Source organism: Pimephales promelas, chromosome 11 (assembly GCF_988280905.1).
Source record: "Pimephales promelas chromosome 11, fPimPro1.hap1.1, whole genome shotgun sequence".
Classification (NCBI taxonomy): Eukaryota; Metazoa; Chordata; class Actinopteri; order Cypriniformes; family Leuciscidae; genus Pimephales; species Pimephales promelas.
In genome coordinates, this window is record NC_142779.1 from 8564909 (window position 1) to 8579915 (window position 15007).

A 15007-nucleotide genomic window follows, 5' to 3' on the forward strand; every position below is an offset into this window, starting at 1 on the left:
ATTCGTGTGCTCATGGGCATACTGGTCTGAAAGAGAAGTGTGTTAAGGCGCATTGTTGGAGTGTTGCTATTTTGAGGCAACTGAAATAGACTGTGCCATTGACCAACAAAAATCTTGTCTAAAGTCAATGGTGCAGTATTATTTTTGTTATTTAACAAATGCACTATGTGCGTACACTCTGCTTATTACACACACAGGTTTGCGTAGTGGCACACAAACATGTCACATATTATAAATAAAAGGATTATACTGTAAAAGATTATTATTGTGTACATAAAAATATGGTGGAATCCGGCTTGTCCCGTAGATGGTTGAATGCGCGCTTTAAACTCGCGCACGAGCAGACCTGTTTGCTGTCTGGAGACGTGTTGTCTCTCTGCTTGCAAATTCCACAATGTAAATAGTGAATCCACCATGGCGCGAGCGCAACTTGCTTTTAAAGGGAATGAGAAATTACACTCATTTGATTGGTTTATTGCCCAAAAACCCCCATTACTCTTTAAGAGAATATAGCCAACCTTATTATACAATGCGCCGAGTGCGCCAACATCCCGTCGTTAAATTAGCAAAAGTGGATTTGGACACGCTCTAAGTGCACTTCCACCGTGCTCTTCAGACCATGTGCTTAGATAGATTGTTAAAATAGGGCCCTTCATATGAATGTTATATAAAATTGCCACCTTGTAAAATAGTTATGTTTTCTTTAGGGCTGTGCAAAAATTAATTGCGATTAATCGCATCCAAAATAAAAGTCTGTGTTTACATAATATATTTGTGTGTGCTGTATATAATTATTTTGTATATATAAATACACACACATGCATGTATATATTTAAGAAAATGTGTTATTCATTTATAAAATATTTATATTTATATAATATAGATTATGTATTTTTATATATATACAGAATATAAGTGCAAAAAATTCTTAAATATATACATGCATGCATTGGTATTTATATATACACAATAATTATATACAGCACGCACAAATATATTATGTAAACACAGACTTTTATTTTGGATGCGATTAATCGCAATTCATTTTTGCACAGCCCTAGTTTTCTTATGAGATTGAGTTGGTGTACAACGCATGTTATGCGAGTTTGCACTTGGTAATGCCAAATTTTGCAGTTGTGGTTTGGTATTCTGTGATATCTTGTTTACAGGCTTCAGTTTCAGCACTGGACAGCGACTGCATGTCTGCAGCCACTCCAAGTAGCTCTTTGTTTGTACTCCAACGGAGGCAAGTGTAACACGTTAATCTCTTTAAACCCTAAAATCCCAAGCTTCTCTCTTTCCTTTTAGAGTCTGAGGTGGGCATGACAATTGTGAACCGTTGTTTGGACGCCGCCAAGGCCTGTAACGTTGACGAGACGTGTCAGAAGCTACGAACGGAGTACGTTTCGGGGTGCATCGCCCCGTCAGCGTTAGCCGGGCCCTGTAACCGTGTTCGCTGCAACAAAGCACTGAGAAAGTTCTTCGACCGCGTGCCACCGGACTACACGCATGAGCTACTCTTCTGTCCGTGCACCGACACTGCATGCGCAGAGCGTCGACGGCAGACCATTGTGCCTGCGTGCTCTTATGAAGAAAGGGAAAAACCCAATTGCATGGTCCAGCTTCGAGTTTGTGAGGCCGACTATGTGTGCAAGTGAGTATTGTGTGTGTTAACAGCCATTATAATTATAATCAAGCTCTTTTGAGGACATTGAAGATTGTAGAAGACAGGCTGCAGCACTGTGCATTGTAGGATGCAATATATAAAGGTTCACAAGGTCAAGGTCTGAAAAAATTAATATAAATTTAAAATGATATAAACTAAATTTAAAATAATAAAAAGTTGTTTTATTGCACAACAAGGGTTAAGATCACATAAAACCAGAGACCAGCTGTGTTTTGCAATTAAACCTTCACATAAACTTCTAAAGACATTTTAAGGAAAAGTTATGATTTTGGCCAAACACTTTCTACAAACAAATACAATTCTGTTTAAAAGTTTAAACTGTGGTACATTTTTTCACAGTTCTTTGATTATTAGAAAGTTCAAAAATAACAGCATTAATTTCAAATATTTAATGTATCCTTTCTGCAGTGGTGGAGGAAGTACTGAATCTCAGTACTTAAGTAAAAGTACAAATAAACAGATAAATATTTACTTTAGTAAAAGTAGAAGTAACACAATGACAACCATACTTAAGTAAAAAGTACCTGATTTCAAACGTACTTTGTATTAAAAGTAAAAGTACTTGCATAAAAATGTATTCTCTTAATGTCTATTTTTTCTAATGATTAATAAAACATTTCATTCTAAATCGTTCCACCTAATACTCCTATAAGTTCAATAATTATGGAAAAAATTGTTGTCACGATTTCTGAAACAAGCTAGCAATTAGGCAATAGGCACATCATGCTTATCCTTACTATATATTAATAACCATGTTTGGCAGTAAACGCGATTTATTTATGGTGTAATTCTGAACCTCTTGGCTTGCCATAATCCTAACCAAACGTTTCCTATGCACATAAAAACAAATTTTCGCGTATAAATGGCACAATAAACACACTGCGTGCGAGACGCATTTAGTGTGACCGGGTTGATATATCTATGGCAGCCAAACGTCACTGGTGAGACAAACGTGCAATGAACGGATGGTCAGATTACGTTTTGGCAGGGGGAAAAACTGATCAGAAAATGTAACGAAAATGTAACAGAATTTGTAGAAATGTAGTGGAGTAGAAAGTATAATAATTGCTGCAAAATGTAACGAAGTAAAAGTAAAAAGTATGCACTATTTATTCTACTTAAGTAAAGTAAAGATACGTGAAAAATGTACTTAAGTAAAGTAACAAAGTATTTGTACTTCGTTACATTCCACCACTGCCTTTCTGAATAAATTCTGCTAGTGTAGATGAGAAAAAGGGCCATAGAAAAAATGTATGCTATAGCACCCCTTGTGGCGGTGCTGATTTTAAAACGCAATAACACACAAAACCAAGATTATGGCTCTGGAAGACTGTACAGTACATCATAAACACAAATAAAACTGATTCTCCTTGTTACTTTATATGTTCACTATTGAGAAATAGAGAGATAGTTGTAGATCACATTTAAGACTAAGTCTGACAGCTGCAGTCACTCGACAAGGCTCTCAATAGAGCTGAGTTTGGTCATATTTGAGCCTCCTCTTTTTACATCACAAACACATAGGCCTTCATTGGTCTCTGCCATCGATCAACCATTGCGCTTGCACCGGGCAAGCACTCTGCTGACACAACACATTACACAAAAGGAGATCACTTATAAGCACAACAGCCAGTTAGCATAAGAAATCAGCAGGGAATGTGGGTGATTCCTCTGAGACTGACCTGGTTAAATGATTGATCGGTGACCAGAGGACTGGCAGAATGTGACCTGCATGTAAATGGTCCCGGTCGGTTGTTGCCACGCTTTCAGTCGGTTGAATATCTGGCAGTTCTCCAGAACTCTGAATTGCAGTCATGTCTCTGATTAAAATGAGAGCAAAACAAATGGATCAGGACAGTGTATATGTAGGTGGGGATTTAAAAAAAAGGAGAAAAAGAGACTGAAAGTGTTGTTGGTGTAAAGCTTTTTAAACAGAACAGAAGAGGACAAAACATAACAGAGCGTGTAGCCCCACCTACAGTGCGCGTATAGCGTAAAGTGTTTGTGGGAATGTGTGTTTCTGAGGATTTGCTGACTGGCTGGATGATGGATGTGTTGTTGTGGTTCCCACAGGTCTCGCTGGGCTCAGTTCCAGCATGACTGCCAACCCTCCGAGCTTACTGCCAGCGGCTGCCAGCAAGAAAATTACGGAGCCTGCCTTATTGCCTACACCGGTCTGATAGGTGAGAAATCTGGGCAACGTAGTCCAACCTGGCTCATCACATCCACCAGTCAGATAGATTAGAATTATGGGCATTACAATCTTATCAAGCTTCGCTTATGCCATGACAGGTACAATTATGGGAGGGGAAGATCTTTGGGATACACACATGCTCTTGCGGGTTTACTAAACCTTATCAACAATGCATGTGATGCAGACACAAAATGTGGCCATCACTTACCCACTCTCATTACAAACCTGACATTCTTTTTTATATGTAATAAATCTACAAACAACAAATAAAACAAGCAGCTCTATTCACTTTTTAAATCAAGATTCTATACTGTGGGAGGCATTTCCTTATAATGAACATCGTCAATAGCAACACATTACACAGTGTCACGCGCTCTCATTTCATTCAAATATAATTTGCCGTATTGACTCTTGCATCTCTGTTTTTGATTGTATTGAAAATGAAATCAGAGATGATTTATTATTTACAGACTTTTATTGTTGTGATGATCTTGTCCGGATGAGTTTTGTACGCTGTAATGCGTTTTAATGATAATTAAATTTGAAACGATAATACAGCACTACTAACCGTCAGTACATTTTATCGTGGTTTATAGTGAACGCGGAAATCGTCCCATCCCTACATTCTTTCTTATGTGGAATAAAAAAAAAAGATATTTGAAGAATGTTTCAAATGTTTTTGGCCATAACATTGGGGCGAACTAAGCTTTTAAGCCTTCAGAGAGCAGCCCACATCATTTTTCTTGCATTTCATGCTGTGCACACATGCTGTGAAAAGTACTGTTCTAAAGTTTTAATTGAAGCTGGTATCTTCTCGCTCTGAATAGTTACTTAATAGTGGTAATCAGTTTCTGCTAGTAGTCATGGTTGCAGGGTACTCACATTGATGACACGTATATTGCAGATCGGGTTTACACCAAGGTACATAAACAAATACCAACTTACAGTTTTACAGCAGGTGGGTTTGAGTGAGGGGAAGACTTACTTTTGGCCAATGGCCTGGTGTCAAGAAGGGCAGCAAAAAAGACACTTCTTTCTAAGAATTACATCAAGGAAAAAGGCTGAAATTCTACAGGAAGTACCAGGATTAGACTGCAAAAGACTGGAGCAAAGTTATTTTCCTGATAAAGCCACTTTGACTGTTTGGGACACCTGGAAAATCGATTATCTGAAGAAGAAAAGGTGAAAGCTTTTCTGAGTCCTGTGTCATGCCAACAGTGAAGCATCACAAGACCATATGTGGGGTTGCTTTTCATCCAAGGGAGTGGGCTCTCTCCCAATTCTGCCCAAAAACACTTGTGACAGAACTTGTGGTCAGTCCTAAAAACGTGAATGGACAAGCAGAAGCCCACAAATTCTGATCAACTCTGAGGTCAAAGGCAAGAATGGATCGCCATCAGTCAGGATTTGGCCCTGAAGCTCATATCCAGCATGCAAAAAAGGCATCAAACTTTGTGAAACACTAAAATTTTGGAGGTCTAAATGCATTGAATTTTGGCTTGCACCTCTATAACCAAAGCTGAATGTGTATTCCCATAGTTCCACACCGGCAAAACAGCTTCTGGCCCCACCTACTACAGTAGCTATGCCTCAAACTCGTGCTATTGGTTGAGCTGGAAAGAGATTGATGGATCTGAGTGGGTTGCTCTTAATGTTTAGATGGTGCCTGCCCTGTAAGGCTCAATGTTTACACTTTTGGTGGAGATAAACCCATAAAAGACATACTAATAGTAGTAATTTAAGAATAAACTGCTCCTGGAAGGCCCAATCCTACAGAGTTTAGCTCCAACCAGTCCCCAACACACCTTTCTGTAAGTGCAATCTACTGTAGGGGCAGGTTTGGACACCCCTGCTTTAAGTTGTTATCTGGTTCTGTAGCTTGGTATAAACCTGACTACTTGTGGGTGTGATCTGCAGTACATTTGTGTCATTGACGTGAGTACCACTATGACAACTTGCAGAAGTCGATTACCACAATGACCAAGTAATGATTCAGGATGAGAAGATTCCATCTTCCACTGAAAGTTTTGAGCAGAATTGTTCACAGCATTTGCCTGTGGATGTATTGCAAGATCTAATTGCAAGAAAAACAATGTGGGTTGCTCCACGAAAGTCATTTATTTGGAGACAAGCAGCTATGAGACACATTTCACTATAATAAATGTGACCAGGAGCATGCAATGATGCAAATCATGTCATAAATAGAGGCCCACTGTTGCAGTTTTGTGCCTAAAATACCGATACTTGAAATACAGCGATACCTCATTCATCATTCATTCATTCAACATTTCTCATTTTCATGTAGGTTAACTTGATTTGCCAAAATAACTAAAACTGAAATAAAAAACTATAAAGACATATTTTTAAAAAGTAATGAAAATGACAAAGTACACAACACAATTACTCAAACTTTACTATAATACTAATTATAGTATTGTTAATTACTATAATTAGTAATTACTATAGCTATTAACTTAGTGACACTAAAATAACACAGCTAATATCAGAAACAAACATTGAGCACACACACAAATAAAAAAATTCCTCTGCACTGTCGCTTTCAAACAGTTTTCACATCCGTTATATTCAAATAAGCCATGATGTTTGACGTCAAGGATGCCATATGATATTTGCTAGCAAAGAGAACCACAGAAGAGTTTGTGACATTAACAAATCTAGAAGTGAGAAATGGCAAGAAAAAGATAGCGGAAAGAAAAAAATGAGAACAAGCACTCTGCCCTGGCTTTTAGTCATTACGGCAGTATTTTCCGAGCGCGGTTGTGAAGATGTTGCACTTTTGTGTTCTGGGACAAAAGAAATCAATGTGTTTAAACAGGTCCCTATCAGACCATAGTGTTCTAGAGTGCAGCACCTCCACTTTTCCCGCTTTCAGCCGACAGCTTCTACACTCACTCACACGCTGAAAAAGCAGTCATTTTCCCTCCCTACTGAACAAAGACAGTTCTAAGAGCTACAGAAATATATCCTCTGCAATCAATGTTGTAGCGCACCTATATAACCCACACACAAGATAAAGATTGACAGCTTTTCATATCTGTCTTAGCTGAGGGCCTATAGAGTAAAACTGAGTGATTGCGTTCAAATATTTAATCTTCAGTAATGTGAAAGTGTCTCTGTGCTGATGTGCGTCAGTCAGCTGGAGGAGTGTTGACCACATGAATAATACAATTAAACATAAAATAAATCAACAATCGCATTGGTGAATTGAAACAACAAGAAATAAAAATATGTTTTCAAATATGTTTTAAAAATCCATGTTTAATGGACAACCAACAGACCATCCTGAGAAGAGCGAAGACTAGCCATAGAGGTTTGAACATACTGTAGTGAGTATGCCGTCTTGATAGCCCATTAAGAAGCGCATTAATGCAATAAAAACAAATGTATTATAAGCTTTTCTGCAACTGAAAGAGATAGCATGAGAATAGAAATTTGCAATATCTCTAAGATAAAAAAATAAGTCTTTACAACATTTTCAGAATCAAAGCTCAATCATAGATTCTTTAATTTCTTCTTAAACTCAAGGACAGAATCATCAATGAGTTCTTTGGCCAGCCTTATAGAGCTGATGAAGAAAACCAATAAGCATGAACCTCAGTTTTGTCACCATTTAAACAAAAATGGCTAATTTCATAAATAGTTAAAAAAAAAATCAATATAACCTATAAATGCTGCGTGACCACTTAATTTGCACAGGTTTCTTAAAAGCTACCTTGTTATTTGAAACCTTGTTATTAATTTTATTTATTTAAAAAAACACACAAATCAGGGTTCTATAGTATATGTAGAAAAAAGAAAGAAAAAAATATCTTTTTATACCCTATTTTGTGAAAAAGCCAAATAAAGTTTGAATCTCTGCACATCTGACAAAGAAGATATTTTCCCATAATACAAGACGTATGACAGATGAATACATTTATGGGATACCGTTATACTGGTACTGATGCTTTTACAACTGATGTTCTGTGTTATTTCTCTCTTTCTCTCTCCCTATAGGTAGCATTATCACTCCAAACTACCTAGATAACTCAACATCCAATGTGGGACCGTGGTGCTCCTGTGTGGCTAGTGGGAATTTCCGAGATCAGTGCAACCACTTCCTCAGCCATTTTCATGACAACAATTGCTTAAGTGAGTAAAAACTTCTTCCCTGTTCTATAACACACATAAATATTTTGGTCATTGTTGGATATTCCCCTTTGTGCGTGGAGAGAGACATGCCCTGCATCCAAATATGCTTTCTTCCATACTATATAGGGGGCAAAAAAGCATGTGAGCCAAGAGTATGTCAGAATTCACAGAGTATTCATATATCAGTAGGCAAAAAGTTTGATGGACACTTTACTGTCTCATGGGAGAAGATTTTGTAAAGGCAGTGACCGGTCACGGTGACAATTTGATGGATGTGGTATATCTGAATTTCATTCATCCTACATACCATCATATATAGAGCATACTTTTTTAACACTTGTGAAGCAAGTTTCAAACCAAATGTTGTGCCTATATACAGTATGCGGCTTCACCATTTAAAAAAAAGAAAACTCAATTAATTAAAAATGCAGTTAAGTTAGTAGTATCTTTACTTTTAAATAATTCACAGAAACTGACTGCATTTAAATTCACTGTCTTCAGTGAAGAAATTACTTTGCAACCTTTAATTGGTTTGCAGATGTGTATTATAAATACTGTCCCAGACATCCACCATCTTGGCTTTGTCTTTTCTTTGACACCCTAACAACAACTGTGAAAACAATAGTATGACTGTCCCAAAACCCACACTTGCAGTCTGCAGACTATCCCAGGTCTTAAAAAATGCCAAAGCTCAGTGCTCTTAACACACAAGAAATCAATATTGCAAAGCGTATCCCATTATCCATAGTGTTCAGAAACTCACCTGCCCTAAAATCGCTAGATGTCATGAAATGTCTTCCAGTGAACTGTAAGTTAAATTAATTAGATATTACCTATATTTGGTAGTAAAATGTAAAGTGTTGAGCATTTTATTGGAGCAGAGATGAGTACTATTTTTTACAGATTGTAAATACCTTTATAATGTAGAGTTTATAATGCTTGCAGATGTTTTGTTTTATTTACTGGTATTAGCCATTATTTTTGAATGTAAAAATAAAATGTGTCTTATACACGATACAACTTATGTTTTTATTTTCTGTCAACAATGCCATTTATAGTGTATTTTGTAAAATTTGCAACTGCTTTCTAATCACTTAGTTATGTGCGGGCTACTAAACAGATGTTTAAAAATGTATTTTAAGTTGTCTTCACATCCATATAAACACTTGGGCGAAATACAGGAAAGTATGTAATGAAAGTAGATAAGTGGTCAAGTGCAAAACTGCTATTAGAGCAGACCTTTACTCAGGTGTTTTTACTCACGACGAAGCATTTGGCCCCATAGTTTTCATGATTTCAATTTGAATTCAACTTCTCTTCTGCTTCAGTGGCCTCATGGGAAAGCAAAATGTCCATTGTTTCCTTGCTTCAGAATCCCAGCAGATGCAGGACGTCATCTGGGTTTTGCTCACCTACTAAATTTCATAAATGCAGAGTATTCTGCATCCAACTCAATTCACATACTGCCTTTTGCGTGTGTAGCAGGGAAGCTCATATGGACACAGGGACAGTCTCACACTCGGTGTACACTCATATACTTCAGTTGACAAAAATAGACCCAGGTGAAACCATACAAGTGTCAGCAGAGAGACATATTTGCATCCCTGTTCTTCACAGTCAGCACTATTATTGTGTAATCAGCAGCGCTGAGAGAAAACTCTCTTGATGTAACGTAATGAAGTTTCAATGCGTGTCGGTAATGAGGCATTAACAGCACAGGATATCTTCAGTGGTGTGCTCTGCTCACGGCCCACTGCATCTCTGAGCCACTAATAACAAACACAGCCATGTAAACACATCCATTTCACAGGTGGGATTGTGCTACCGTCTGACCGCTGAGATCTCGGAGATTAGCTCCAGCTCTGATCCAGAAGCGCTTGCTCCTAAAAGGTATTTCCGGCATTTAGATAAACTGCAGCGTCAAGTTTCTGCCATCCCTCCCTATTCTATCTGTGGGTCTGGAGGCAGTCCGGAGTGCTGGGTTGGTGTGCATGTGTGCTGATTCAAGCCTAAGCACAGCCTCTGGTGTCTTGGTAATTGAGCGTAATTTGGCTCCCTGCAGTAAAACTAATGGAGCGGAGACAGCCGGAGAGTAGCAAACAGGACAAAAGTAGCACAGGATAGAGGCAAACCGCTGAAAGAGCTTTTTGAGAGTGAGTCCATTGAGGCTAGTCCCCACCTCAGCTGTTACTGCACCGGTTTCGCTGGCTACACCGGCCCCCAAACCATCAGCGCACCCCTGGGACGACGATGAAATACTGGAGAGAGGTATTACAAGGATTTCTTCATTCTGTCAGACTGCAGAAAAAAAAGAGCTGAAGTCAGTGGGCCAACAGCCAGGAGAACTGGAATTATATGGAAGTGATTCACTAATGTAGTAAAAACGTGAAGGTTATTTTTCGTTAGAGCGCTTTCAATGTGGTCTGGAATGAGTGAGGATTGTTTTGATTAGAAATGTGCAGGAAGAGTGACTGACTCTTGGTGGTAAGCAGTTTGTGTGTGCAATGCTAGTCATAATTAATGTATTGATTCAAGTTAGTAACTAAACATTCTGAGTAACTAGTGGCAAAAACGTTAGGAACAGTTTTGTGCTTTGCTATCTTTTACCTCCAAACCGAAGCAGTCTGTAGTGTTTAATCATATTTACTGCATAAATGTAATCTGTTTAAAAAAAAAAAAAAAAAAGCTTTGCAATTTCACACTTTTTTTTTTTTAGCTCGTGTAAGAATATCCATTTAATTTTTACCACTTTATGAGTCCATTTTAAAGAAAATTATATCATTCATCCATGTATCCATTCTTTGTCCATCCATTGTATTCTTCAATTTAAAAAAATACTAATAAATATAGTTATAAATAAAACAAATAACATTCTAATAAAATAAGGATTGTTTTTAGCAAGCAAAATATTTATCATTAATATTAAATTACATCATATTTTCCATCTTATTAGCGAAAGCTATTTTCTGTGAATGTGCAAGATTTCAAATTCATTGGCCACTATAGGTAAATAAATATGTACAAAAGTGGAAGGGAGGGTAGGCGATTTGTTCCAGGAACAAATTTTGCTATGCTGGATGAAAGTCACTTGATGTCCTGATAACAACCACTTAAGTGGTCTAAATGTATATATATATATATATATATATATATATATATATATATATATATCATCTGTTGACCATAAAATGTCCAATCATTGCATTCGGTCCGTTTTGAAGAAGGCGTGGCTTTGAAGAGTGCTCAGATGGTCTCGTGCTTTCAAAGCTGGCTTGCTATTGCTAGCTGCTCCGAAAATTGCCAGTAACAGTAAAACTTTTGTACGGCTATAATGACTGTAAGTAGATAACAACGGAAGTCCTGAACATTCTGCTTTTACTTTAAAAATAAGGTGGATAGTATATAATTTTGGTGAAATGAAAGGTGAAATGCACTTAACTTTTTCACCGAATTAATCAGCCAGTCAGCGCTGCCATCATTTTTCTGCGGCTCTGTGGAGTAATTACTGACATGACGTTAATGACCCATATGATTGGCTCAAAAACTATTCTGTCCAGAACTGCGAGTCTACAAGCAAATGTTTCCTGTGGCAGCTCAGCAATTGCTATTAAAATTAGTAGCTAATGCTAACTTATCTTATGGTAGTTTCCTGAATCTCTTTAGTCTGAGTGAGCAACCGTATCCAAGAGGGGCGGAGCTTATCAAATGGTCAGTTGCTTCTACAGCCAGGGGTTCAGAGAGGAATCACTTCTTCTAAGCATTCACTGCAAACTCCCCACTGCTAGCTGCAGCCATTCACACCTCCGTCCACAAATCCGTCCTGCCCTTCATCTATGAGAGAGAGTGAGACAAATAAGAGAGTAAGAATACTGGAACCATATGTTCCACATCACTGATTAAACCTCTTTATAGGCTTTGTCATCTGTCTCCCTCTCCATCATAACATTCATACATATTCTTTTAGCCATGATAGAGAGTGACAATTCGCTTTTACATTGGGCACAATTATTGTTTGAGATTGATTTACTAACAGGAGTGACTCAAATTTTCGTAATGGAATTGAGATATAAGAAATAACAAGATTTTCTTTATTGTTAATTTTACTCAAGGATTTAGCGCCAGTTCTCAAATGTGATCGCAATTCCAAGAGTGCTAGCATTGTTAGACATCTAGTCTTCAAATCTGGTTGTTTATACAGCACATATCAACCAAACTCAGTCTCAAAATTGAACGGTGTATTTTAATGAAGTCGCTGTGGATATGGAACGCAGCTGTCATGAAAGGTGTTTGAACAGATCTGTTTAGCACGCTGTATTCTGTTTAGACACTATATTAGGTTGTTTCCTTGCTGTAATTCAGCTATGCTACGAGTGGGCAGCTTCAATTAGCATCAACCCATGGCGTCTTGCTAAACATTCAGAGACTAATCAGCTTCACACCATGTATACACTCCTCTATATTACTCCACTGCTAACACTTTCATCATGTTGTTTTATGACTGTTTATGATATGAAATGAATGTCAGATAATGAGGGCTTTAGGTGGGCTGGGGTGAAGGCTAACTAACAGAAATTATTTTCATAACATTAAAATGAATGTTAACTTGCTAAAAATGCTTGTCTATAGCCCCATCTTTTCAAAATTCACAAAGGACGTAGTTTCTTTTGTATCGACCTTATTTTGCAACATGGAAGTAAGCTATTTTCTTTGAATGTGCAAGACTTCCAATTCATTAGCCTCAAATATTTGAAAATATCTGAAAATAACTGCAATAAATAATACTATTTGCAACGATTTAAAACGCATAATTTATACATTATTTTTAGTAATATTTTTATTTTATTTTCAATCCTTTCCTCACATCCTGTAACAAGTCCTTCCCTTGTGGGTCAAAATGACACGAAGCCCTAAAATTATACCTTTTTTTTTTTTTACAGATTTACCAAGTTTTTTATTCTTTTTTATTTTATTTACCTTTAATTACCAGATTTGATCAATAAATAATATAATATTTTGAGTTATTTTTGTGCTTAAATTATATTATATTATTTATTGATCAAATCTAATAATTTAAAGGTAAATAAAATAAAAAAGAATTTAAAAATATATATAAAAATTTAAAATTAGGTTGAGGTTGTGATATGCTTTACAAGGATCCTACTATAATAATAGTAAAGAGTCACTATATTTACATTATAAGGTATTCTTTGGAAGTTACTCTTTCTTTCTATTGCTTCATCTCCTGTTAAGATCACAAAGATTAAGCAATTAGTGTTCAAATTAAGAAAGAAAATTTACTCAACCACACCACTGTTCACCATTCATAAATCTAATCTTTCATTTTTTTTCCCTCAAAACACTTTAATCACCACCAGAAATGAATACCAAGCCGAGTTCATAACCAGTGCCGTCCTCCAAGACGTATCTTAATTGAGGTGACTTTCACGCCACTGTCATTTCAGACAAGTGACCTACTAGACGAGACTTAATCAATTCAGATTATTATCATTCATATGGCCTGTCACTGTAACTCTCAGATGAACTCATATATAGCCAATAAAAAGGGGAAAATGAAGAGGAGTGTGTTTTGAAATCTGGATTTAGGTTTAATATAGAAGATAATTTTGCCGGTACATGGCTGACTGTAGAAGATTTTAAAATTAATGAATACATAGGTGTTACTATAGGTAAGAACATCAAGCATAAAGATACTGGAGTAATCAAATGTCTTTCAAACCCACAGGCTCACTCAAGTACACACTCCATTTTATGCATCAAGTCTTTCCCAAGGGAAAACACCAAATTAAAATAAAAGATAAGAAAGAAAATGGAAAACATGGGCAAAGAAATGAGGACAAATGCCAAGCCGTTAGGAAATATAAGTGGGTTTATATACAGTGCATATATATTTCTGGAGGGCAGGATTAGCCAATTGGTAATGTATGGTCAACTATAGAAATAGACTATATTTAGAACATGAATCAGATGACGGAGCTTGTGATCTTGAATGCTGTTCTGTCAACATCATTTATATATAAGCCACTCGTTGTTTGGTTCCCCCGAGTGTGTTTTGTTGTTTTTATTGTAGAAAAGCATGTTGACGAAATCCAAACCCATTTTTTAAAAAAGGGGACATGTCTGAAAGAGAAAGCCTACTGAGGCATAACAGCCTTCCAGACATGTTCATCTGCAAAAGGCAGGATGGTGAATGTGACTTTTTCCCCTCCCTTCAAACAGAGAACGCCATTCTGGCTTTCGGGAACGACACAGACCTGAAATCTGCGACCAACCAAGCTCCAGGCTCCAATACTCATCTTTACAACCAGGTCTTGGTTACCAGCACCGAGACGACCACCACCACCATTGGTTCTGCCATGGAGACCGAGCAGAACATTCTGCGTCCACAGATGCCCACACAGGTACAAGCCTTTATACCGATTAGTCTGCCAGTATAAAATCAAATCAAAAATCCTCTTTCACATTCTCTTTTCATCCCAGTCAGAGCTTTCTTGTAAGAGAAAACAGATTTGCATTGTGTATGACATTGCATCCCCACAAAGACTTAAAAATACAAGTCTTGATAAAGAAAAAGAGAAAAAAAAGTATACCATTTTATTCGGATTTCAAATCATTGTTACGCTTTAGTTTAGGGTCCAACTCTTAACATTAACTAACTATTATGACTAATTACTGCTCATTAATAGTTGTTAAGTTTAGGTATTGGGTAGGAATGTGTATGTTGAATATGGTCATGGAGAATAAGGCATTAATATAAGTACCAATAAAGAGCCAATATCCTAGTAATATGCATGATAATGAGCAACTAGTTTATAGTGAGAATTGAATCCTAAACTGAAGTGTTACCCAAATCACATATGGTTTGGGTGTGTCATTTTTTTTCAATTTTCAAACAATTACATGAATTAGAGTCAGATATGCCTTTTACTGTATGTCAGTCTGAACAAAACCATATA

General features: G+C 37.0%; 1 protein-coding gene across 1 annotated transcript in view; it reads left to right on the forward strand.

Annotated features, from left to right (window-relative positions):
- gfra4a (GDNF family receptor alpha 4a) overlaps positions 1 to 15007 on the forward strand; it is a 93646-nt gene that overhangs the window by 76861 nt on the left and 1778 nt on the right. Inside the window, exons 4-7 of the mRNA XM_039672693.2 lie at positions 1309 to 1654; positions 3761 to 3870; positions 7899 to 8033; positions 14271 to 14452. Of these exons, the coding sequence (XP_039528627.1) occupies positions 1309 to 1654; positions 3761 to 3870; positions 7899 to 8033; positions 14271 to 14452 (773 nt within the window). The remainder of the gene's footprint in view (positions 1 to 1308; positions 1655 to 3760; positions 3871 to 7898; positions 8034 to 14270; positions 14453 to 15007) is intronic.